The sequence below is a fragment of the Cyanistes caeruleus genome, chromosome 7, assembly GCF_971803275.1.
Source record: "Cyanistes caeruleus chromosome 7, bCyaCae1.hap1.1, whole genome shotgun sequence".
Taxonomy (NCBI): Eukaryota; Metazoa; Chordata; class Aves; order Passeriformes; family Paridae; genus Cyanistes; species Cyanistes caeruleus.
This window is the reverse complement of record NC_141707.1, coordinates 19,813,335-19,840,996: the sequence shown is the minus strand read 5'-3', so window position 1 is coordinate 19,840,996 and position 27,662 is coordinate 19,813,335. Positions and strand designations below refer to the sequence as shown.

The window sequence follows — 27,662 nt, the reverse complement described above, 5'->3', positions numbered from 1 at the left end:
TACCAAATAAAGAATCAAAAAGGTCCAAGTTTATTTACTATGTGTAAATCAGTGTAATTACTGGAAAGTAAGAGCCTGTATCAAATTTAAATACTACTTCTGTGTTTGCATAGCAGAGGAAACGGGCTGTTGTGCCAACACAGGCAACTCATTTATGAATACAACCAACACACTGACTTCTGGAACACTCACCATCCTGAAGCATAATCTTGGAAAGGTTAACTTAATGCTGAGCTCTAACACAGCAAAATGCTCAACACCTTTTACTCTTTTTCCATAATCCAGTCTTCTCTGAGATCCAACACTTTTCCTAAAAAATCATTTTCCTTTCAGCCAAGGGCTAACCCATAGTCTATCCTTATCAATAAAATTATAATGCTGAGCAACCCAAATCACAAGTGAACTAGGAAAGGTAATACAGTCTGAGCAAGAATTTTTCATGGAATTAATGAGATCTTAATAAAGAAGCATGTTCCCAAATTCTCTTCCTATGAAGAACTGCCTGGATAAACTCCTTCCCAACAGGCAACCAAACAGAATTCCTGTGGGAATGACATCAGCTGCCTAAATTGAGTAGTATGAGTAATATATTTTAAGCTTCTTGTAAAGACAATTTAGCAATCAAAGACTTAAGCCCTGGCATGATGCAAACCACTCATTATTCACCATACTACCACATGAGTTCATAAATTGAGAATTACTTGGTATGCCAAACCCAGCTACGAGGAGGTCTTTCTGTATGTTCACACAAAGCCATGAAACTCATTTCAGTCTACCATTTAAGATATACCAGTACACATTACAAAAGTTTCATAAAATTCGGAAATAAATAATTTAAGTCACAGTAATCAAGTATACTCTGAACAGATTCATGACAACATTAAAACGTCCAAGGCAACTGACCCTTTGTCAGTAAATATGATTTTTAACTCTATTTTGAGTTTCCAGTTGCGTATTTGCAGTATTCTAGCATTTACCAGTTAGACAAAAATGGGCTTATACAAGAACCAAATCCTAGCAGAGTTTTTATCACATACTGAAAGTTATCAAAATATCAATGGTTATCTGCATCTAGAAGGCTGTAGACAAGATTAAACAGTAATTAATTTAAGTTAAGGAACTCAAATGCTGGTTTGGTTTTTTTCCCATTACTAACAACTCCAAGACAGTCTTGAAATCAGACTAGCTGGGTATTTTTTCCAGATTAACAGATGCAATTTCAAAACTCCTACCTGAAATGGTTTGGAAGTCTGTTAAAGTCTAATATTACATTCAGCCTGCTATTCAAAGTAGCTGAGCAAGCTTCAGCAAAGTTTGATTCTAAAATTAGCAAGGTAATTACTATACTAGCTTCACAACTTTGTCCTCAGGCTAAGAATTATCCCATCTTTAAAACTGCTGTTCCAGGTAAACTCTCCACTAATTCCCCGTTGTATCAGCTTAATACATGTCCTGCGCCCTTGCTTTAATATGCTTAACCCTCTGAACTTGTTCATCTACCCATGTTCAGGCTTAAGGGCTGACATCCTCATTAACTGAGAAACTCTGAGGCCAAAATCACAGCTAAGTAGTCACGAACACAACCACAGTATCCTTTATGATCAAGGAGGGGAACAAAGTTGTATCTTGATGTAGTGCCTTAATTACAACTATTTAATTTAATCCCTACCTCCAGTTAACTCAACAAGCTTTAAAATACTCACTAGGAAGAAAACAGCATAGAGTCAGTTCTGTGAGAAGTAAGTATCACACGAACTTTGAGTCAAAGTACAGGATAGACACTACTAATGGTAATTTCCAGATGAAGTATCTGTATTTGTAAAGTGTTTTATCCACATGAGTATCCACATGACTATGAAACCAAAGCCAGGAGAGAAGTTAAAGAGAAATTAGTTACTATTGAGCAGTCACTGCAAACCCACCAGGGCATTACAGCAGGTGAGGAGCTTTCACCATTTACAGGTAAGCCCTGTAACACCCGTATGTCCCTCCAGCACACAAGTAATGTCTGTAGGGAAAAGGTGGGCTACATGTCTCTAAAACACAAGTACTATAACAATTTTCAGAAGGACAACTGTCTTCAATATAAGATCAGCAATTAGGTAGCTGAGCTGCAACATAGTGAAAAACCACAGCTGTTGCAGCAGGCTCAGTTCCTAGACAACAATTTGCATTACAAATAAACAGGAAATACAAAATTTACTTATCCTAAATACTTTGAGGACTACAATGTAAATTTCTTAACTAATCCTATTTGCAAACTCAGCAGCAAATCAGAATTCAACATGAAAAAAAATATCTCCCTCCCCATTATTTCACTTGATTTTTGTTTTACTAAAAAGTAGGTTATTCATAGCCAAAGACATTCCTAAGGAAGTTATTCAAACAAAACAAAATCAAATCTGAGTATTATCAAAATGAAATTTTACAGAATGCAATTTATTCAGTACTTTTTATCTAAAACACGAATCAGACTCTGTCTTGTTACCTGCATCCCCTCTTAGCTCATTTCAACATGTTCTGATTCATGAATAATTATCTAATTTTAATGCTTAATTGAACATCTTAAATTATAATGAACCTCTTGAGTCCATCTTCTGAGTAAAAGGTACAACACTGCACTGATTCAAGAGGTTGCAGTAAGTCCTCTGTTTCTGGTTCCTTGCTAGGAACCAAGCACCCACAAGATCACATGATAATCACAGACTCTGAAAAACAGCCAAGTTATACATTATTGGACTACAGAACTGTTTCAGTAACCAATTTAGAAGTTTGTCTTAAATGATTAAAGCTTGACTTGCATATATACTCATGGCAATTTACACTTTCATATTTAAATTCTCTATAGTCACACTCTACATTCATTATTGTTTATGAAGTATTCATGCAGCTGTTTCATTTTTGTGTTGTGCATTGTTTCATCCTGGTTCTTCGACAGCATGTTGTTTTGATGTTTTGCATATGCAAAATACACATTTAGGTTTTTTTCTGACTAATCTTTCATTCAATGTCTTTTGTCCTAATTGCTTCTCACACACAAAAACTCTGTATTACTTGTTCTTCTAGAAAAAAAATTTTCATGATTACAGAAAACTAAACTGAAACTGAAATGAAGACTTCACATTTAAGATTCCAAAAACTCTTTTGTTCTCCACTGTGCTTTTTTTCCTTCAACAACTTTTCCTTTAAGGCTGCCATATGACTATGTTAATTGGAAACATTAACTAATTTCAGTTAAGTAGTTTTCATAAAATAACATAGTAGTCATGCTCATTTCTTTCTTTCCTAGAAAATGTCAGCCTCTCGAAATGTCAGTTCCTCTCGAACCCCTTTATATCACCACTACAACCAAAGGACACATCCATTTAAATATTAGCAAATCATCTTTACCAAAGGACAGTGACATAATTAGGTTACAGCTTATCATTCTTACATCTACATTTTTAAAAGTGATAAAACACAGATCATGACATAATACCAGACTCTTATCCAACTCATTTTTGGTACCTTTCTTGTGGGCTTTTTATTAATTTAGCTACCATGGCAAAATCCAGAAGGTATGAACACTTTGGGAAACTTACAAATAACAACACCTCATAATAGAAATTTTGGAGTTTTTGGAGGGAGGAGGAGCTGCTTTGGCAGGGTAGGGTTGGGGGCGGAGATTGTTTGGATTGTGGCAGTTTTACCTTATAAGGCAGATAAAGCCGGTAAGAAAACAGGTAAGAAAAGAAAACAGCTTCCTCTCTCAGCAAGTTTCCTTATGGAGTGATTAAACAGAGAGGAAACAGCTTTCAAGGTTAAAAACTTCACAAAGAGAGCAAGTTATCCAAGATTTGGAACCTTTTCCATCCTAAATTTTTCATGTCGAGATTAACTGTTGATCATGTTTGGAGCAAATATTTGGCATACACCAGTTTTGGTGAACCATAACAACCATTTTTTCTTAAAGTTTTACTTACTATTTTTTTCTTTTGGGACTTTAAATCTTCCAGTGCATCATCTAAAAGAAGAACATTATACATTAGTTTTCAAATATAAATTAAAATAATTCCAGCACACTCTAAACATTGATTTCACCTTGCAAAATCAGGAAAAATTATGCACTGACCACTACCAGCTCTAAACATCAGCAAACTTTGTATAAAATAACTAGAGTTTTTATGTGAAAATAAATCACTTAAAATGCTGAAACTGCTTATAAATTATAGCCCACTGTTATCACTTTACAGTTATAACTATTAAAAAATTTTATGTACCATTTCCTCATTAAGCAAACCAATTCTAGCCAGTGCCCCGCTTTGACCTACATTAAAACTGGTACAACAATGAACCAAATACATTTAATCTCTTGAGTCAAAATACGGAAAAAAGCTTGAGGTCTAAGCATTAATATATCTGAGTACCAGATTTACTGGCTTCAGTATTTCACATAAACCTCTTAACACATACTAGTTTCAAATGCCAGGTCAATTCCAAGCTTCAAAGCTCAATCTATTTCCCCCTTTCTATACTCTCAGACTACAGCAAAGCCCCCAGTTTTGTAAGAACAGTTTACTGTGGGTGTTTCTTTCTGATCACTTTACCTCCTGTACTCAACAAGAACCTCATGAAACACCTGCCCCTTCAAACGTGGCCAAATGGCAATTACTGCAAAGTACTCTCAAGAAACCAACATATCTCATCTTAATTAAACCTACAGAAAAAAAAAAAAAAAAAAAGAATTCATACTAGAGAAGTCAATACTTGAAATATACCTCATTTATTTTCTCCACGCTTCGGGACAGATCAGCCTAAATCTTTAACAGTTGTTTGCCTGACCAGTCCTAAAAACTGAAATTCCATCATCTCCCTGTATCACCTTCCCTGGAGTCTAGCTACAAATTTTCCTCATTCACAGCATCATTCCCAAATCTGGTGTATACCGGTTATTCAGCACAAAGCTTTATTGTATTAAATAACCACCTCCAGTGTCTCAGTATGTTATACTAACTTATCCCAGAATAAAATCTTAGCTTTGATCAACTTGGTTGACAGTTTGCTCTCTCAGATACACTTTCTCCTGCTTTACTGCTTCAACTCTACATTTGATTTTTCTTTTTTAAATATAGGACTTTTATCTCTGAGGTAAAACACTTTATTTTTATCCAGTCTGTGGAACCACACAGAAATAATCCCTTTTGGCATGTTCTATCATCTACTAAACCCTTTAAACACAGGTTCAACAAAAGCACTAGACTTGCCTGTATGCTCAAAACAGCAATAAAGACATTTAAGCAAACTAGAAAAACATACATTTTTTTCTTATTCAGCCATGAAATGCAAATCATTCGTTTCACCTTAGAAATGAATCACACAGCACCACAGAATATATGGACAATTTTATTTCTACATAAAAATGCATGTTCTGCACTTGCATATCAATTGCAAACATTAAGTTTAAGAAAAATTCTAAAAGTGATGTTTAACTTGTAAGCTGTCACAAATTAAATACATCATGCTGTTCTGCGAGTCATAAAACACAGTGCAACACTGAGGTTTTCCTGTATTATTGCTCACATCACCATGAGATATTGTTACAGGCTGGACTGCTTTCAAGGAAAGTCTCAAATGAATTCTAACTACTGCAGACAAGTGCCACAGATGCTGTTTTTAAATAGCATGCAGATTCATTCTAATGCAAAATTTAACAACTTTTTATTTATATTTGAACACCTCCATTGCTTTTCAGTTTTGTTACATGACTTCCAATTTTCCTTAGCTCTCAAAAAAGAAAAAAAAAACACCTGCTTATACCTTTCCCACTCAGGAAAACATAAGTATGCTTTGGAGAACTTGGGAGAGAAAAGATATCTTGACAAATAAATTAGACACATCTGCTATAAATCTCTTCCCTTTTGTATAAGGATAACAGATTAAGACTGCTGGAATACTTGTGAGATGCAAGTATCAAGGGAACTACTACTACTTCCCCTTGCTCCTACACCAATTTTATTCAAATACAATTTTGACACATGCAAAGACAGAAGAAAGCATAATTTTGTAAGTGAAGTGGTAGATTAAGCAGTTTCCCTCCTGTTCCTTCATGAACTATGTGGTAGAAAAAAGTTTAGCTAATACTACCCATTTCAGTATCAACTAAAAGGCTACCCTTGTCTTCCTGGAAGCTGAAGGATCAAAAGCATTTGCATTATCATAGCAAGCATCACTCTGAACTAGCTATGTATTCTAAAAAAAAACCACAAGGAAAAAATACTTACTATTCCTTTCTGTCCGTTTGGAAAAGAAAAAAATGAGCAGTGTTCTTATACACCAGATTCTTTAGAAGAAAAAGAAAATTTTATTAATTAAAATATATTACAGTAACCATTTCTGAACTCATTTAGCAAACAAAACATTTACCAGATGAGATTTTTTTTTCTTTTGCAAATACAAAGGACAGTATTTATATACGAGACTAAAAATTTTCTTGTTGACAAGCATCTTGTCAACAAGATACCAATATTGCTCTAAATAAAATCATCTTTTCTATTAAAATTAACTGTTACTTGAGGCAGAAATACTAAGGCAGCAGCAGCAATATCATCACTTCCTAAAAAATGTTCAGCTGAAAATTACTTAGTCATCACTTTTTATTTGATAGATTTATAATGCATTTTATGAAAAAAAAAAAAAAATAAAACTTACCAGTTAAGGCCCAAAATTAAGGCCCAAGAGATTTGTGGGAAGAATTCTGATACCAATGAAAACCATGAGATAAAGCTATTGTACAAAGGCTCTCCTAAGCAGAATTAACTGACCTGAGTCCTAGTGATTTTAGAGAGCTCTAAGTCTATTCAGTTTCTGTAGGGTTTCAGCTGACTTAGCTGCAGCAGTTTATGTCAAGATGAAGTTAAACTGATCTATGACTATTTTACATTTGAAAGGTCTCTCTGCAATCATCAGGACTTCATTTGTTTTAAAGCTTAGAATTGCTTTTAAATATTAAGCTGACACTTCTCCTGGTAAGTTATTCAGTCTAAGCTAAGTGGCAAACCTCATACACCAAGCCATTCAGAGCATCCAAAACCCTCCTGTGCTAATTAAATAATAAAGCCTAAATTAGCAATGTTTCATTTAACAGAAAAAAACAGAGGCCAGACAGGTTATCTGACTAAAAGCATGCATAAGAAAGCAGGCAAAAGGCTCCAAGAGCTTTGACTTAATTCATAAGAATTATTTTTAATTCCTAAAAACATCATCTTTATTTAGAACATTCTGTATTTATATAATGGTTGACCAGATAAAAATGCCTTCACGTATTAACAGCACAGACCAAGTTAGGCAAGTTAGATGAGGCAACTGGAATCTGAGAGCAACCTATCCAAGGGAAGAGAAACAAAGAAGTTTAACTATCCCTTGCTCAAAGGTGTGCTGTAATAATTGATCCAATAATGCAGGTGGATTTATCTGATTACACAACCCAAAATGTGTCTTCATAAAGTAATAGAAGAAATAAATGCTTACAGGGTTTAAATTGCCTTAAATACCTTGTTACAAAGATACAAGGCAAAAGCATTATTTCTTTTTTAATGTATGCTGAATAGTCTTTTACCTAGAGCTGTATTCTAAATATGAAATAATTCAGACATCATGAAACAACAAAGCATTTCCTCTTTAAGAAATCCAAGATGAAAGTTTACTAGCTGACCATTTCCACCAATTTTACAAAAAAAAAAAAAAAAAAAAAACACATTTCTGTGTAAATCAGGACATGTGAATTAGATCCAATTCAAACAGAAACCAGTTCAAGAAAAGCATCCTCCTATTTAGAGTATTTCAGTACACATTTAAAATTAATGAAGTGATATTCCTGAAACTTAACTTGCTCTACCAACATCAGTAACTTGCTGAGACCCTGAGGGACTGACCTAAGGCAGAAATAAGTTGGTGACTGACTGCAAGCTGGAAAAGGCAGACATACTCCAGTTTGATTAGGTCTGAAAAATCTCTAGAGCTATTACTGGGTGGCACCAGGCTTTCAGCATGGAGTCACCTCTTGACCGAGAACAAAGACATGCTGGCAGCTGCTTGCCATTCATATCTGCCAAAAAAAGCTGAAGGGGAACAGCTTAAGGAAAAAAAAATCTGATAAACAGTTGCAAGTCATAAGAGAACAACAGTCTGATTCTAAGTGCTAGTAAGATGATGTCTAAATCAGAATATTACAGAGAACCATCCTGAGAAAAAGAAGCAGAACTGGAAGACAAACTAGAGAATAAAAGACTAACATGTAAATTCAAACCACAGCACCAGAAGCCATCACCTTCAATAATAAAAGCTTTAATTTCTACACTAATTCTAACAAACCTATGTGAAAGGAGGCTGGTAATACTTCCTCTTTTACAAGCCTTTCCTATCAGCATGAACAAGCTTCACACACTAACAACAAAGACTTCGAAATGCTTGTCCTTAAGAACAAAACTAATTCATATCACTGCCAAACGTTAATTTGAGCTCTAGTTTCTGTAATAATCTTTTCCAGTCAACACACTGCTGCCCATGTATCTTCTCCAGAGGAGTCCACAATAGCAGCCTATCAGTGAAATTATGGATAACACAGTATGACATACAAAAAGCATCTTCAAGCTGGGGGTTTTCCACATGTTACGTTATGCTGACCCACACTCATCAAACTTACAAAGCCTCAAATATTTACTTTTGACTTTACCTTTCAAGTCTAAAGCTAGGACATCTACAAACGATGCTTTCATACTAAGGTGCTGTTATGACCATTTTAGCAAATTAGTAAATGTACTGTGCTCACTGTTGGTAGGAAAGATGCTCAGTAGGCTGCTCTCACCTCCCTGAAGGACTGGAGGAAAGGCAGCAAAGCAGCTGTTCAGTGAGGTGGAAGCCCATTTTGTTCCTTTTGGAAAAGTAGACTTCTAAGACAATGAAAGCCAGCCATCAGGATAAGTGTGGAACAAATATGTAGGCAATACTTTCCCCAATCCACATACAATGAAGTCTGCGTATTTTCTTGCTGAAGAAAGCAGTCAATGATTTTCCAGGAAAACAGCTGATCATGTAAAACTGGTTTTCAACACACTTTGGGTGATGACCTTTCAAGTCAATTCTGAGTTAACAGTCATCTAACACATGAAAGTAAGTTTCTCCATTCATTTTTGTATTTTTCCCAGGTTTATACACTACATTTTACACGTAGGTGATGCACCTTTGGTTCCTTCCATATAGTAATGTTACTTTTCAAATTGCAGTAAAAACAAAACCCAAGAATGCTCTTGTGCTTATACTACATCACCTTACAGCTGTTCAGATACAGCTCTCTAGCCCCAGTATAATTTTGATAAGCCAAGTAACTTCAGATGCTATTATCTTTTGATGATAAGACTTAGTTCTATACTAAACTTAGACCCATGAGAGACATTCCCCTCAAAGAAAGTGTCTGCCTAACTACATGAATTTATTTTAGAAGAAAAAATTCAGCAAGTTATGACATCTCAAGAATTGTCAAAGCAAACTCAAACCCCTGCTGAGATGTATTTTCCATCTCCTTTTATCAAAGAGACAGCAGTTAGAAAATAAAAAAGGCATATTTACTTACATCAATGGAAATGCAAAAAATGGAAGTGTCATTGTCAGCCTTGCTGTCCATTCGTCAGGAAGACACCACAAATATACAATTAAGCAAGTAATAAGGTAAAGAACAGAGGAGTAGAGAAGAAGCCTTCCAACCCATAGTTTCTGTAGCCTCTGATTTTTTTCTCTGAATTCTTCTAATGTCTGTATTTCCTGCAAATAAACAGGGTTCAGCCTTATTAGTGTAAATAGCCTTATTAATGCAAATAGTAAGAGGTTTTACTAAGCTGCCTTTAAATGTTTGCAAATATCAACCCTATCAGTTTGATACTTGATTAGAAAAGTCAAGCAGCTTTTTCATAAATGACAATATTTGCCCATGGACAGCTTTCATAGCATAAATACTCCACACTAAAGATTATGGTATGGGCCACTTGCACCTTATTAGCAACTGATAAGGAAAGTTTAAAATCATCACTTTTTCACATTTGTAACTCATTAGTATATTCAAGACAAGTGAAAAATACAAGTATCCTATGAATGGCAGTCTTTACTGTCACATAAATGACTACTAACCATACTCAGCATTCTAAAGCTTTCATCAGATACCTGCGGAATTTTAAATGCCTCTAACACTTTTCTAATAACATGGGAAATTACTGGAACCTCTCCATCATTTTACTTGTTCTCATTTCAGTTCTTTCCTCACATTAAGAATGAAATCCTGAACATCTGTATGATGCTTCTGGTATATTAATAAGTGATCAAGCAATGCTCTGCTATTAATGCAATTAACCATTTTGACTGTATTTCAAGTGACAACAGAAGTACTCACACTTTCATTAAAAGGAAAACAAAAATATCAACAGCATATTTCAAAACACAGAGCACAGACATATTTCCCCACAGAGCACAGCCATCTGTCACAAATGCTGGTGAAAAATCACAATTGATTACTGAAAAATCTGTATTTGTTACACAGTTATTCTGTCCCTGACCTTATTTACTTCCACTACAGTTACAACTTCTACACATAAAACCATACATTGAAGCTTTTCTAATCAAACTGATGAATGGAACTTTGCATTAGTGACATTTTCCATTACATGGGACTTTAACCATTAGTTATAACTGAATTGCATAATCAAGGCAGCTTCATATTCATTCCCATTTCAGGCTCTCTAAATAAATATTTGCCATGTAGTTTCTCACTATCTATTGATATTTTTTAAATTACTAAACAGTAAGGGGGAAAAAAGAGAACAATTCCTCTGATATGCAGAATCTCTACTACTGGAATAATTACCAAAATAATTTAAAATTTCAAGAGAGTATTTTATCTAACGTGAGAGAAATACATGGCCAGCAAAAAGAAGGTATATTTCTAAACAAAAAAATCAAACAAAACACCAAAATGCAAACACATACCTTATCTATTTTTTCTAATACTTCTACAGTGGAAGGTTTTGCCTGCTTACAAGGGAAAGAACAAAGATATTAATATCACTTTTAAAAACTCAGTATTTTGAGGATTACTGTACATTAACAGTTTCTAAACAAAAAGACATTCATAAAAGATTAATAAATTATCTGTTTTACATAAAGGTAAGAAGATTTCCTACTTAAGTGTGACAAATAGAAGGGACCAGAACGAATCACTGCTTTACAGCTGGCATTACTCCTAACTGAAGGCTCCAATCCTACATCACAAAAAATGAAAACCTCTAATGCACCTACAGCAATAATGAATGTGTGGGTGGAAACTAAAACAAGAACAGAATTGATGAGTGGCAGAAATAGGCAAAACACAGAATATATAGAGGAAGCCCTAACCTGAGTACTCCGGCTTTTTATTACTATTCATTCCATATAAGGACACATGGTGTAAATAAATCATAAGCAACTGCAAATAAGGGCTGTCATCACTAGTAAAATTCCCCATAGGAGCAACTGGAAATCCACCTTCTAGGAATCTTTCCTAATTTCTGAGAATTATCAAGCCACAATCTTTTACCACCCTTCACACCACAAATTCAAAAACCACAGCTCACAGTGCATCACCCTGAAAGTGAAGTTCTATCATACAAAACTGACATTCCACCTAAAGTATCACCTTTAATGGAGTTTTGTATGGAAGGCTCTGAAGTCAACTGCCAATAAGCAAAGGCAAACCTATGACTAAAACAACTCACACCTGCCAGGAAAGTAGTCAAAAACCTCATGCCTCTTCTTCCTTATAAACTCAGTACACCACTCAATAACCAATAAAAGCAGATAAAAAGTCAAACTTGTACTGGACTAAGGAGCTACCAAACTATTTGTCAGAACAGCCAGAAATGTATTCTGCACATACCCATTTTTACCTATGTCGCCAATGCTTCAAATCATAGATGCTGCAGCTTCTATCCCAATGATGCACCACAAAAGCATTTAGATTCACAGAAAGAGTTACAACTGTATTTTTTTAAGTTAACCAAGAAAGTGCCAGAGTGGTCCTGCAAAGGAATTGTAGGAAGCAGCAGAGTTTCACAGCTTAGTGATTTAGCAAAGAATACTTTTGGTCATGATATCTCACTATTGGACTTTTAAGCGACATAAAGGAAAAGTTTAAGACTATCATTCAGCCAGCATTAATAGTCAACATGTCCTAGGTACTCCCACCTTCTAGACTAAAGATTATTACATTGTTACACAATGTTACTTACCCTCCATCTTGAAATTAGTCCACCCATCTTCTATTGTGGACAAATGTTGGCAGAGCTATCAATCTTCTACAAGAATTCACAGCTAGAAATAAAGCATTAAGCACTTAGGAACAATCTAACAACAGAATCAAAGATTCTCAAATTCATTCCATCTTCTTAAGGAATCAAAATATTGTTTAAAGCCGTTGTCTAGGTATCTATCTATGTGTAATTTTTAAATTCAGTTTTCTGATTCACAGACAATCCTGTAAGTCGGTTGATCAGCTAAGATGTGGCCAAAGTTTTTTATTTTGGAAATACAAAATCAGAGGGGAGTTCTCAAAAATGCAGGCACAAATGAACTGCAAAAAGAGCCACCAAAATGCTCCATCAGAAAAACAATTTTAAAAACTTAGTATTGGGCAGGATTATTTAAGATTTAACTAATTTCCAGTTATTTCCTCTGCTGCCCCTAAGCATAACTCAGTATTCCTTTTTAGCTGTCACTCCAGGCATTTAACATTAACATCTTTCTGTTCATGGGAAAAATTCTAAAATAAATCTATTTCCTTTTTATGCTCTCATCAACAAGAATATGCTGGATAGCACTATTGTTCTTTTGTGTGCTCAGTTTTAAGTTCAAAGAACCAGTTTCAAAGATTTCATTTGCTATACAAAAGCACTACATTGGTAGGTCTTCCCTGCTCAACCCAGTAATCAGCACATCAAATGAACTCTAAAACTGTTCCAAAGGGGCAAGAGCAGCTCACTTCACCCTACACAAACCTGGAACCCATGAACAACATTATTTGATGATCTGCGTCTAAGCTCCTGAACCAAAATTGTAGCAACTTTCCATTACAAGACAGTTGAATTAATTGAACCTTAGGATGGCAGATTTTCTCTCCAGTCATTTAATACACAAGTTTCTTACCTATTGAACAAAAAAGTAATCTGTTCAAAACAACCCTGACAGTAAACTAATGCTCAATCCCAACCAGGGTTCAAACCTTTTTCATTCTGGAATGAAACACTACTACTTACTAAAACAAAGCACAGATCTAGCTGGACAGAAATAAAAGTGATCATTATCTTGTTTATTAAGTTTCCTTTGGCCGAAAATGGAAATACATATTTCAGTCCAAATTTGTTTTCAAATTGTCTGAGGCTGTTAGAACACTTTCACAGGTATAAGATATGCACTGCTCACTAGCACAAACACTACTGTAGTGTGGTAATCTCTTCATTTTTTAGGAAAGCCAAGGACTTCAGAACTATAGGCCCTACTGGCTTCAGAAACCAATCCTTAAAGAAAAGGAAGAAATGCCATGAAAACGAAGCAAGAGCAGATGGGCAAATTAGCTCTGCTGCTGCCAAATTAGCAGCACAAAGGGGTGAGATATAGAAAAAGCAATTACCCCTTGGACTCGAACAAATTCTCAAAATAAGCACTACTGGAGCAACTCACCTCAGTAAAACAGCCATCTTTCTTTTTTTAAACACACAATCTAACACAAAGAATTTTACACAGCTGTGACTTTGCATATACAGGCAGGTTTTTTGCAGGATGGGTAGTGCAGCAGATCTGAGCTTACACTTTCTTCCCAGATATTTCTACAGACATATACAACTTTTATATTGTTTTGCAATAAAGATACTGTGTCAAATAGCCAATTGAGAAGTCTATAAAGCAGCACAAGGCTCCCAAATCTAGCATGTTTCCCTAGCATTGCCACTGCCATTGGGAGCAATGGTAGCACTCAACTGTGGACAGAGACACAAAGATGCTCATGCAGCCTCTGTGTGTGCTATTTGCCTTCAAACCATAGTCTGAGAACCCCTCTGCTAGAAGTGTTAGAGGATCTTTTGGGAACAAATTATCCACGACCTATTGGTGACTCTGACTTATATCAATAACACATCCACAGTGCTATTGCTACACAAGTGTTTTTAAATCTGGCAAATGCTTGGAAGAGAAACAGGTTCAACAAGTGTCATTATGCGTGTGATTTTACAGGAACTATGATGATGACAGGCTTTACAGAGGCTGCTCTGCAAGTCCCTAATACTACCAAAACCCTTTCCCCCAAAGAGGTATTAAGAGATTAGGGCCACTAGATTCACATTTACAGTTTAGTCACTGAATCCTCAGTGAGGAGATGGAACGTTTTCTATAATTGCTATGGAGTGCCTCTGACATTTTCCTTCTTCTCTCTTCTTGACATGACGACACAAATTGTCTTCAGCTGCTTCAACCTTTCCTCCTTCCTCACCACTCCATCTACCTACCATTAATATCCTACCATTCATGGCAAGAGATCATCCACAAGTTGCTTCTTTCCCATGCTCTAACCAATAAATTATTGCATAAGACTTTTCCCTCCTGAAGACTGCACTCTAGCACAGAGTTGTGCATTTCACTGACTAAGCAGTAGTGCAGTTGGACTTATTTCCACACAGGTTATCACTGATGTAATACATGAGTAAGATAGCTGCAACATGTCCTAAGCTTAAAACAGACAAAAGAAGCATTAAAACACCAAACAGAGAAGCTTATGAAAACACTACTGCCAATTTTATTACCTGACTCTCTCAAAAAAATATTTATAGCAGCTCCTCTAGTCCCAAAACATTTAAATTATTTATTAAAAAGCAGAAGTTCCAGACTAAGAGACTAGAGCAGAAAAAGCTTCTCCTTTGAAAAAGGAATAAATCCACTAAGTCATCCACGCCCATCCACCCAGATGGAGAAAATAGCTTCATGATCTCATTACACTTTTATCAAGTCAGTCTCAAATTTCTTCAGGCTCATTAATGTTTTAAAAATTAAAAGTTCTCCAAAAATTCAGTATCCCAAGTAAATTTTAATAACAGACATGCTGAAATTCAAGACTGAATAACATCAAGAGAAGAAATATTACAAGAAAAAAAAAAAGTTAGAAACTTGTAATCAAGGCCTTGCATACAGAAATACAGACCTCTCCCCTATAGCAACGGGCAGTGCTTTTGAAAGAAGTCTTTTTTGCATACTTACTGATTCCACTCTATGTAATTATTTTTAGGTATTTATTATTATAAAGAACACAAATTCTACTTCTCACATTGAATCTCCAGTTCTGCTTACAGTTCGCTCAGAATTCACTGACCTCACAGGTCCTCATGGGACCATGAAAAGTTTTTCCAGCTGAGTGCCGTGGACAAGGAAACCAGCAAAACCAAACCAGGAGCATCACCCACCGCTTACTGCTGGCCTGTCCTAGGACGCCTCAGAAACAACAAAATACTACACTTTTTCCCATTTAAACTTCATTTTCGGCTGTTTCCGTCTGGAAGCATCCCACAGAGGTCCTACGCTTTGTAGAGCCTTAATTAAAAAGGCAAACTAGCTCCCACACGGGCTGCACAGCGACGGGGCGACAGGCGGGTGGGTCAGGCGCTCTTTTTTGAAACCCAACTCCTCGCAGCCTGCGCGAGGGGCCGCCAGCGCCGGGGCCCGGCAGGGCGTTGGCAGAGGTCAGCGGAGCCCCCGGCTCCCCGGGCCGCCAGCCGGGACAGCCGCACGGCGCCGCCGCTCCCCCGCTTCCGGGCACGGTGCCCGCCGCCCCTCCCGCAGCCGGGGGCTTCCTCCTCCATGGCCGCACCACGGCCCACCCCGCCCCGCTGCCCCGCGGCGAGGAGGGAGATGGGGAAGGAGCACCTGCCGCCCCGCTTAGTGCCCCGGGGCCGGTACCTGAGCGCTGTTAGCGGGAGCGCCGGGCGCCCCTCTCCCGCCGCCCCGCGCCCGTCTCCCACCGCGGAGGCGCTCGGGGCGGGGCCGGGCCGGGCCGCGCATCCCCCGCCATCACGTACCTGCCGCGGGCCGGGCCGCGCATCCCGCCCGCCACTAACGCCGCCGCAGGAGGAGCGCGGGGCCCGGGCGCTGCTCCCAGCAGGCCCCGCGCGGGTGCGGCAGCCAATCAGGGCCTCACTGCCGCGGGGCGCGCTGGAGCGGGGCGGGGCCGGGCTGGGCCGGGCCGCGCTGCGGGCGGGAGGCCGTGTGTGGGGGCTTTGGGCGGCGCGGGGCGCCTTCTGCTCCGCTCCATACAGGGCCGTACCTGCCCGTACCCGGCCGTACCGCTCCCGGCCGTACGGGACCGTGCCGTCACGTGCCCGTCGCCTCGCGGCCCGGCCCGGGCGGTGTCCCGAGCGGCTGTGCCAAATCGAAGCGGGCGGGTGTCGGAAGGCGCTCACCGCCGGCGGGGCCGGGGACTCCAAACCCATCTTCCTGCGGCTCTCGCTGATCCCTGTTACAGAAAATCAAGGTGTTTTAATGCAAAATCCGAGGAGCGTGAGGGTCAAACTGTCATGTGGAGGTTCGCAGGCTTTCTGACACTTGGTGTTCTGCCAGTGAAGCGGCGCTGACAAAGAGCCGCCGTGCCGGCCGTCTGTTCCGCGGGCAGGCGCGGAGCCCCCCGAGGGGCACAGCAGAGGGCTGCTCTCACCGTGCCCTTCGTTCCTCTCGGCATGTGTGGAATATTCTTGGAGAGAAGCAGAACTCTGAATTCCTTTAAGTCCCATTACTGTAATAACTGTCCTCTATCGGCTTTCTTACTTCGCTGACACCCATCCCTTGCCTCATGCCGAGAGGACACAGGAAAAGAGAATAAATACTTTCTCTGCACTAGCGTTCTGACATGCCTTGTTCAGAAGTTTTACCACTGCAGTACACAAGTGCATGTGCATAGATGTGGAAGAAAGTCCTTCAAAGTGCCTTGTAGCAAAAATTCCTATGTGAAAGCTGTACATCTTCAGCTGTCCCAGAAGTGTTGAACTTGTATGTAACAGTGCATCACAATACAGCCTATAAATGTTGGGGGTTTTCCAGTTTTGGTAGGTTGACCCTGGTTAGGAGGTAAACACCCACACAACCTCCAGTTCCTTCCCTCTCAGGAAGACAGGGGAGACAGGAAAAGTCAGAGTTCATAGGTTGTGCTAAATGAAAGTTTAATAAGTGAAAGAAAGGAAAAAAAAAAAAAAGTGAGTCAAGGGACATAACTAACCACCTCCAACAAGCAGACTGATGCCCAGCAGGTCTTCCAGCAATTGATGATTCTGGAGAACAACCCACCCCACACACCTTCTTATTCTGAAATTCCAGTTTTACTGCTGAGCATGACATTATGTGGTATGGAATATCCCCTTTTCTGTTTCCCTTCCCAAAATTCTTGCCTACACCCAGACTACTCTCCAAGGGAGCAGTGCATGAGAGAAGGTAAAGCCTCGGTGCTGTGCAAGTCCTGTTCTACAATGGCCAAAATGTTGCTGTGTCAGAAGTGCTGTTCTAGTCACAGAGTACGAAACACAGCAGCATATGGGCTGCTGTGAAGAAAATTGCTTCAGCCCAGCCAGAACCTGTACATGAACTCAAAAAGAACAGGCAAAGCTTTTAGGCCAGGAGAGGACAAAAAAGATATCCCACCACCTGTCGGGGCAGCATAATCAGCCTCAAGCTTTAAGTGTAGAGCTGCTGAGTCTGATCATCTGCAAGCATTCATTCTTAGTCTGGACTTTGGTATGTTGATCCTTTTAGCTCACACCAGTGTTCAGTGTGACTCTTGGTGCTCTACATGATTACATTATCAGATATGTAGTAACTTTAGCTGTAAGTCATGTTTTAGAACTGGCTTCAAGACACTTCATCCAAATCAAAATAATGGTGGTCAATGGAGAGCCACTGACTCTACTGGAAATACTCTGCTATTGATTACAGAGGTCGCTTACATATACAACTTCATTTTTCTCACTGAGGCCTAGTCTGCTCCTTCCTTTCCAAGTGGAAAAAAACACTCAGTGACTGAGCCTCTCCTACTCTTCATGTTGCACTCTAGAGCCACTTCTACTTAAATCTCTGTAACAATGACTATCATTTTACTGAGAGGATATGTTTCTTTTTTGTTTCAGATCAATAGTCCACTTCTGACTTTGATACTTCAAAGTGGGATGTTGCTGGAGAGAGGCCGATTTAACTCTTCATTTTTAAGCTAACACATTGAAGTTTACTGATATCTTTTTCCATGGTCCAGCATCATATCCACTTAAAATAACTGCAAATAATGAAGATACCAAGTTTAAAGGCATTTGAAAATGCTGCAGGCAATATTAGTTTCTCCAAGAATCTGCTGCATTTTTTTTTCTTTTTTCTTTTTTCCAGAAATATCATGAGTACTTTCAAGTCACAACAAAATTGATTCCTGGTTCAGTGCTGAACCAGAATTGTGAAGGACATCCCAAACTCTGTTTCTGTCCTTGGGGCCTTTTGCAGAGCTGGTTTTTATGCAGGCCTTTACCATGAAGTTCTACACATTGCTATTCAGTTACGGATCTCTGTAACTGGTAGTTTAAAAAAATATTGTTAGCTACCATTACTGAACCTTACATGCAGATAAGCCCCTCAGCTGGGTGATGTTATAAAACAGCATGCAGCTCCCTGTTTGCTTAAGCACCAAAATCTACCTTAAAAAAAAAGATATTATGCCCATGTAGCTGCTAAGGATACTAAAACTGAGTGTAAAAACATAACTTTGAATCAGCCAGCTTAAAATTTTCATTAATCTGGTTCAAAACTGCCCCCTACAGAGTATTTAAAACTCTTAAATAGATTCCCTTCAAAATCCTTCATTATCAGTGGGATTAGTGTTTAACCTGACTTTGCATAACCGCTCTAGCAGCAGAGTACATCTTCAGAATTTTCCTCAGCAGTTAGGAAATAGGCAGCATTTAGCTGTTCTATATGCAGAACTCTGAACAATCAACTTATTTTAAAAATCAAACAATAAGCTTCTTTTAAAAAAGAAACCCTAAAACTGCTATTGAGAAGAGTTTTTCCATGGTAACATTTGAATATTCTAAATAGGTATATGAATATTTGAATATTCTAAATAGGTATATGGGTCTGTACATCATTTGGAAAATGCTGTCTGGTTAAGAGATCTTACTTAGTGTTGCCAAATTGTGTTTACTCGAGGTTTTTTATTTAAAATTAACCCTTTTGGACTTCTCTGGCTGGTGAGGCCATGTGGATACTGGGGAATTTTAGATGGGGAAACAGAACCTTTGTTTACACTGTAAATGGAGATCTGATTGCAGCAAATGGAGGTATGTATACAGCCTGAAGCTCACGAATTTCACTACCTGTATCACTATGACTATAGTCTGTGCCATCTCACCATTTTTTCATGTCCCTGTTACTGGAAATTAGGTGCTGCTGTACATCACATTGCTCAGGCTGAAACTGGGGTACTGTGCCCCACCTACTTGGTCTGCCTTGGCTGTTCTGTGCTCATTGCTGTACACCACAGGGGCCTCCTCAAGAACACACCTTCACTCCAGGCCACTTCCTTATGCCCTCTGGGCACCTCAGTGATTAAAGCAAGCCCAAGCTGTTAGGGACACAATCCAGGCTTTCCTCAGCTCTGCTCTCCAGCTGCAAAGCCACTCTACCACCACTGGTGGAATAAAGGTGGTGCCAGGTTTGGGTGGCTGCAGCATCCTGACATCCCATCCTCAGTGGAAAGTACCACAGCCAGTTGTGTTAATGGACACCAAAATTTAATCTGATCAACAATGGACCACATGTCTCAAGGTCTGGAATCTGTTTTCTCTGATTCTCAAGCACACAGAAGGAGTGATTGCTTGTATTTCATAGATGTCAAGCGCATAGTAACTGGCACATATTTTTGAATGTCCTATGTAATTGAGCTTTTGAAAAAATATAGTTTTGTTTGTGTATATTTTATTTATAATATATTTGGAAAAGCAATATAGGAAGAAATTCTTTTTTACCAATGCAAGGAAATACGTATGCAATTCATACGTATGTGTGGACCTACCTGTAGTAAAATATCCTCTACTTAGCTCTTAACTTATGTGACTGATTACAATGACTCCAAATTACATTCTTGTCTTGTTTTGTTGCAAGTTCCAGTTAGGATTGGGACTGTGAAAAGAGCAGGAGAAAATTGTTTATGTTACAAGGGACAGATAGAGCCCTTGTAGAGGGAATTGCTGTGCTGGAAGGAGTTGAGGCCTGAAAGCAGATATAAATTGGTAGATGCAAGAAAGCTTAAAATTGGATTAACCAAATACATTGTGTTTCATTTTTGACACTCAAATTATTTCAGAGCATACAAAAAAAGTGGAACTCCTAAGCTGGGGTGACTTCAGTGACATATTTTGCCAAAATGTGCTTTAAAAATGTATTCTACAACAACAGCACTGGGAAAGATATCCTGATTTTGATTTAATTTTTCCTATGTAATAGTATACGCTTCTTCTGATGTTCTGATCCAACTGTAGTATTGAGAATATTCAGATGTCTGTATTCTTACAGTTGCTTCCAGTCCCCTGAGCCTTTTGGTATTTCATCACGTAGGGCATTTGGATGCTCCATCACTTTCATTAAGTCCTTTGCATCTGACTCTTGCCAAAAAATTATTACCTCAAAAAGAAATATATAATTCAACAGGTCAAAAGGTGTAATATCAGGAAAGGCTCTTATAAAAATCTTTTAGGAGTTGCATAGAGTCATCAGAAAAAGTCAAGATCAACTTTTCCACTCCATAAAGTATTCTTGTTGTGATTAAGATCTTTGCCTTTGGTTAATAATATTGCTATTATTAATTCTACTTACTCTTGTTATTGCCATGGCAACTTTTACTGTTGCCGTTACTTGTTGGTATTGTTAGATAACAATTAATAACTACGCAGTAAGTTATTATTACAATTGTTGCTATTATTTTTTCTATGGTTATTTTACTGATTATTGCTCTGTCACAAATGTAAACATTTAAAAGCATTTAATTAATTAATTGATTAATTAAATATATATATTTTGTGTATTAAACCTCTTGATTGATACCCTTTTATATACTTGGAAAGCAGTCAAGAGAAAAGTAGATTTTTTAAAGTACAAATTCTACAGATTTTAATTAGAACTGAGATGCTCTTCTTGATTTGATTACTATACATCTCTGACAGTATGTTTAGGAATATCTTTAAACTTTGCATTATTTTTGTGGCACGGTGAATTATGCAAGTAATTTCTTATAAAATACTGAAATGAATGTGTTCTTCCATTAAGATCTCATGACCGAACAGAAGAAGCCTAGTGTGAAATTGTCACATGAGAAGCAGAAATATGGTTTTGCCTCTGCCTGAGATAAGTCATGCTTCAGATCATGTACAAAATTTTAGAAGTAGTTATTATATACATGTAAGTACCTCCCTTTCCATGATGGGCGTGATTTCAAGCTTCTGACCCTTTAATGGCTATAATGAGTAATTTATGTTTAGAGTTATAAAAATTCCTATATAAACAATAACTCACTGTTCAGTTAAAAAAAAAAAAAAACAAAAAAAAACAAACTACTAAATCAATTTTACCTAGTTTCCAAATGAAAGTGTGATTATTCTTGCTAAAAGTGTTTGAGCTGGACTAATACACAAGTCAGTTACATTTTTGCTTCCTGGAGAAGTTTGCTCTTTAAACAAATTAGAGTTCTTATCCAACAAGATTCCTCCTATTTAATAAACATGTAAGTACATCCTTAAATTTTATTAACATCTATTTCCTCGAAGCTAAATGAAATAAGGAATACTTTCCAAAAGCCTTTTTAATATGGCTGTGCCTACTGGGCAAAGTTGAAACTACCCCAACAAAATGAGGGCCAAATTATGAAGTAATTTGAATAAAACTTCTGTTGACCTTAAAAAGATTTTTACTTGATTAAGAATAATGGAATTTGGAACCAAGTAAATGTGATTCAAGGGGTGAATGAGAATGTGCTGTTGTTACTGCAGCAAGCCTTCCTTCCAGGGCAATGCGTGTGTGTGCAGAGCACAGGCAAGTGCAGGAAGAGTGTCCCATTTCTGCTCAACCTGACTGCATTTTAATGCTTTCTTATTAGTCAAGCTGGAGGAGACAGGCAATGAGAAGGAAAGTTCTAATTAGTACATATATTTTGCTTTTGATAACTGCTCAAATGGTAGATAGAACATTACCTACATTGGATGCATTTCATACATTCTCCTGATTGTTACAAGAGCTTACTTTAATGAAGTATTAAATTTACATATAAAATTGTTTTCAGTAAAACAATCTGGATCTGGTAATAAGCCTTGTTCTGGTTGGAAACCAAACGGAACCAAGAGTCCCAGAATGCCAGAAATAGGACAATAAATATTTCTGGCACAATTTCAAAGGTGCATAATGCCAGACACAGACATGTAAAAGTAATGGCAAGCTCTACAGAGATTATAAAAGAAATAAAATCACAGTTCGTAATTCATATAATCATGTTAAATAGCAGGCTTATAAACCAATTCTTATAATAAGATCCACATGTAAAAGTATCTGTGATTTCATTCAGTTAAAGATGACAAATATTAGGGTTCCCCTTGAAAGCAAATCTATATCTTGCAAGCTGAGGGACAATGAACAGTTGCTTTGTGTTCATGTTTAATGGTATAAACTCTGCTAGTCTTTTCACACTTGATTTTCAAATAACTTTTCAAAGGATGTGAAATCTGAAAGTGTTCGGAATTTTTGAACATATTGCAGCTACTGAGTATCCTTTGCTACAAATATTAGTTCTTCAAGTTTTGATAGTTTAAGATCTGAAATTACAGTCCCATCACATGCAAAACTCCAAGGCTTATTTTCCAAGAAACTTATTTTCTCATGGTATGTCATAATAATAAATGTCTGAAACAGAGCTTGAATTAATTTCATTAGAAGGATGACCAAAATATTCCCTTTCTCGAAAGAAATTTATTTCATTAAATGCATTTAGAAGTTGGACAAAAAGCAAAACTTCTACTGTAATCACTCCAATAACTTCAAATTATAGTATTCAATATCATTGCAAGCCTCCTTTGACTACATAGAGGTGCTTAGATAAAATTAATGTGTCTTGAATTTTAAAAACACTCCTGGGAACTGGCATTTCAGAGCAGTGTGTGTTGGGGTTTCATTGCACATTTTTGGGGTACTCTCCACATTCCAGTTGTAAACTGACCCATAATCAACCAATGAAAAGGAAGGCCAATAATAAAGGTGTAATGAGTCAAAGGTAAAATGCAGATGAGACATGGGAAAAGAGCAGAATTTGGAATAAAACTTTAGGGGTTTAGGCAAAGTAAACCAGAATAAAATGCATTAGAAAAGGCTGATTTTTCCAGCAGAAGCAACACATCAATTTGAGTTCTGTTGAGAATAAAGGGAGTTACTACAAAATGCAAATAGCATGTAGTGAAGTCTAGGACTTTTGTTTTAGGGCAAAATATATATTTTTGTAAGCTCTGGATTATTTTATTAAGTGATATATATTTATCAATACTAGATCAGTTCTTTCATGCCAGAAAATCAGAAAAAAATGCTGTAATACATTTTATGTTTGTGAGTGCCTTAAATTCTTTATGAGGAATAGTAATTTTACACATTCATTTCATTATCTTCACTTTAAGACAGATAGGTGCTAAAACTTAGTTACTTTCATTGTTAGCTGCCTATTTTAGCAACGTGTTCTTCAAACCATCACAAGCTCCCTTCATTTTCACAGTTCTAACACCATAGTACACTGAGAAACCTGTGAAAAATAACAATATTTGGCACAATGATAATTAAGTAGTATTGTCTTATTGATGTCTTCTTGATGGAAGGTTTTTTTGTTTCTTTCTCTGTATATAAGATATGTACAGTTTGGTGCTGTCTCTGTTTTTTCATGCTTGAATGACCTATGGCTAGCAAATGAGATCCTAGGATTCCTGGGAGCTTCCATGGCACTATTATCCCTCTCCTATTTTATAATGTAGTAAATTATACCTCTCTGATATACACGTTGACAAATAATAGGCTTTCCTATTTGAATCCTTTGCTTACTCTTTGATTTATCAAGAACACTTTCAGAAGGGATGGGATCTCACTTGCAAGTGGGATACTGCAAGGGATCTGATTTTCAGCAAGTTTGAATTGTCTAACCTTTGAAAATCAAGGGGGCTTAAATGTCAAGAGCAGAGGAATCTATTCATAGTTGTTAAGTATTTTTTTTAATCTTGACGTGTGCATCTTTGTATTTTTTCCCAATTTTTAGGCAAATAGCTTCTGCGGTATGTAAATTATTTTCCCTTTTTGATATAATATACCTTAAAATTAACAGTCAAAATAAATCATTACATTATTATTGCTGAGAAAAGTGCAGGCACCACACATATTTCTAACAATCTATAAATGCATTCCTACAAAGTTGTTTATTGGATAAGTCTGGCCATAAATTGGCCAGGACACAGAACTTTATATGAAAAAAGCAGAACATTGAACAAAAACATTATATGTCCATGGTATTAGATTTAAAGTAAAATAACCACAAACTCCTAAACATGAATCCCAAAACTCACAATCTTTATAATGAAAGGAAAAGACCACATCATATAACTGTCTTAGCCAGCCAATTCGGCATTTAACTTGTTTATTTTTCAGTTAAACAAAATCCAAATATCTCCGGGGAAGACAATGCTAATAACAAACATAACCACGTAAGCTTTGTATATGAAGTTCAATTTTAGCTTTAGTAGAGCCTATCAAATTGGAAATTGTAGTAAAAAGCCAGTAAAACTTAATCAAATTCTATCACACGGATAGATTGGCCATTTTGGTTTTACCCAGTTTGCTCCAGAATTTCTGGTCTGATCCTGAGTCCTGAAATACTTGCATATTCTTTGAAAATAATCTTAGCTTTGTAAATAATTTACTTTATTCTTAATGAGGAAATGCTATCTTAATAGAATAAATCCTGCTTAATGAGCCCATTAGAGAAAATGAAGTGTATTTGCCTATTGTTTTTCTGGCAATACTAAGAGTTTTCTTGAGTAAGTGATTCCCTACTCCTATAGCTGTTGTTGATTTCCCTAAGAAAAGGCACAGCCTGCTCATGGAATAGCCACCTGCAGCTTACTGATTTTAAAACTCTCCTGAAGACACTTCTTCAGCAGAAAAAGTATATGTATTAATAAGGTAATTTATTTATGTATCTCTATAATATTGATGCTACATAATAATTTCTATATAGCTATAATTATTCTTTTTTCCCACTGTATTAAGTGCTTTATTACACTGGCATCATCATTTGTTCTTTAACCCATGCTTTCCTCAATTCAGAAATTATGCTTTCTCTATTCCTTGAGTGTTGTATGAAATTGCACCCTAATCTTTCATCAGCCATTGTGGCATATTTTATCTGCATACTTCCCCAGAACTTGTTATGGCTCTACACAGTGGTAGGGGTCCTCCCCTAAGGCAGGACTGAAACCTGATTATTCCAACACACACATCTTCTTAACTATTTGACAGTTTTAATCTAGTCTTTCAACTCTTGCCCCTCACAGTGTTTGCAGCCTAGCAGAGTTGAAGGATGGCACATGCTTTTACCTTTGCTGCTGCATTATCTGAACTGTGCATTGGTCCAGGAGATCGTCCCATCCATCTAATTTTGTAATGCACACGCCTTCCAAAGCAACAGCTTGTGTTAGGTGTCATAATGAAGAAATTCCAGAGATTCTGACTTTTAGGAGTAAACTACTTGAAGCATTAAATGGAGGCACTTAGAGATGAAATTGTTAAATGTGTCAAAAATTGAAGACTCCTCTGCTCTAAAGTCATCTTTACACATTCAGAACTTTCCTCACTATCTCACTGCTTTATTGAAAGGTTTTTTAGTTATTAACTGCATCACAATGCATACATTTTCACATTTTGATCTAAATGTTGTCTTCAGATGAGCTGAAGAGTGCTCTTTGACTTCAGCAGAATTTTGTGTGAGGACATCTACAACCTCTGTGGTAGAGCACAGGGCTTCTCTCTGGATAGGAATCACAGAACAAGCCTTTCTAAGTTTCTGAGAGATCCTGGAGTAAGAGCTGCCACCCTCATTCTTTATCCCAGATCTCCAGCAAGAGAAAGGGCACTTCACTGGTGCTCATAATTGTGACAGCACTCATGGCACATATATAAACTATTTTCATTTCCAGAAAGGTCTGTGTCTCATCTACTTACACGTCCACCAACCAACAGTTCCTTCAGCTCATATTACATCTCCCAGAAAGTCATTTTGGTTAACTACGAGAACACATGGAACAATAGGATTAAAAGAGGTTGGAACCCCTTCATCCATAGCCTCAAAACCAGACTGGTGCCAAAACCAGACTCATGACACTAGTCACCCACTTTGGGCCTGAGCTGGTCTTGCCCTGCTGTGGTCAGATACTACAAGGGACACTTTAATTCCCAGCACATGGGGAAAACCACTTATCCACATGTCAGAAACGGGTATGTTATAAGGAGTTGATATCTCATTAATTGTACTTTTTAAATCTTTGTCTTTGACATGCGAAGTCAGTGATCCACCCAGCTGCATACAATTAAGAGCAGCAGTTTGGCATAATAGGGTGAGGAACTTTTAATGGGTGTTTATAGGTTAAAAGCATCAACCTCTCTTTTAAATTAAAAAAGAAGTAGAAGAAATAGTAATTGCTAAAAAATAATTCAAATTCAGAATTCCCTTAGAAAAGGGAAATCTTATCCCGGAAGCTTCAAAATGCCAGGCCTTCAGAAGACCTCTGTGTTTCAGTATCACCAATAAGGAGAGTGGGAAACTGCTCTTAAAAATTTTAATCTGAGAAGAAAAAAACAAGTCGTATTAGCATTTTTTAGCTGCTTGATAGCTTAAAAACATTCCAACAAAAGGGTCTAGATTGAGGTATGTGAGGCAAAAACAAATATTTCTCCATAAAATGGCTACACTAGCATAAAGAGAAATACTTGGTAGACTCAAGGTGGGAATTTAGGGAATAGTATTTTTGCTTTTTTAACAGGAAATACTGTTTAGGCGTTTTATATAGGGGGTTCTGCATTTGAGAAGGGATAATTTGCTCTAAAATATGTGGGCAACCAGCCTAAATTCTCTAATTGAGTAGTTTGCTTATAACCCCAGGCCATTAGGTGAATGTAAACTGTTACAGGCTTAGTAAGAAAATAGTCCCATTAGGATTTTTGTATTTGTATGTGGTTGTGGGTTAGTGTGACTGTTTCCAAAAGGATGGATTAATGAAAAGGTCTTTTTTTTCTGAGTTTGCAAATACTCACACTCTTTGAAATAGCCACACTCAGATTAAGCTGAAAAGTTCTTTTTTTCTTATCCTATTAAAAAATACCAGATCAAGGCTTAGCTATTAGTTTCAGTGTGAGTTATCTAGGATGAATGACAGGTATGTTTGCAATCTTTACAAAACAAATACTCATAATGAAATAACTAATTAGTGTTTTTATCCATATTTCTTAAACTGTCCTTAATTCTAAGTGCCAGC

General features: G+C 37.3%; 1 protein-coding gene across 9 annotated transcripts in view; it reads right to left on the bottom strand.

Moving 5' to 3' along the window:
- LNPK (lunapark, ER junction formation factor) overlaps window positions 1–16,417 on the bottom strand; it is a 41,086-nt gene extending 24,669 nt beyond the window's left edge. Inside the window, exons 1-7 of one of the 9 annotated variants that reach the window (XM_086898864.1) lie at window positions 15,964–15,984; window positions 15,413–15,522; window positions 12,288–12,369; window positions 11,011–11,052; window positions 9,608–9,795; window positions 6,261–6,319; window positions 3,963–4,003 (exon numbers count right to left, since the gene is read on the bottom strand). In XM_086898864.1, the coding sequence (XP_086754990.1) occupies window positions 3,963–4,003; window positions 6,261–6,319; window positions 9,608–9,795; window positions 11,011–11,052; window positions 12,288–12,314 (357 nt within the window). In that variant the 5' untranslated portion in view covers window positions 12,315–12,369; window positions 15,413–15,522; window positions 15,964–15,984. The other 8 variants (XM_086898858.1, XM_086898861.1, XM_086898859.1 and 5 more) reach the window with 8 other exon arrangements.
- Window positions 16,418–27,662: the final 11,245 nt, after the last annotated feature.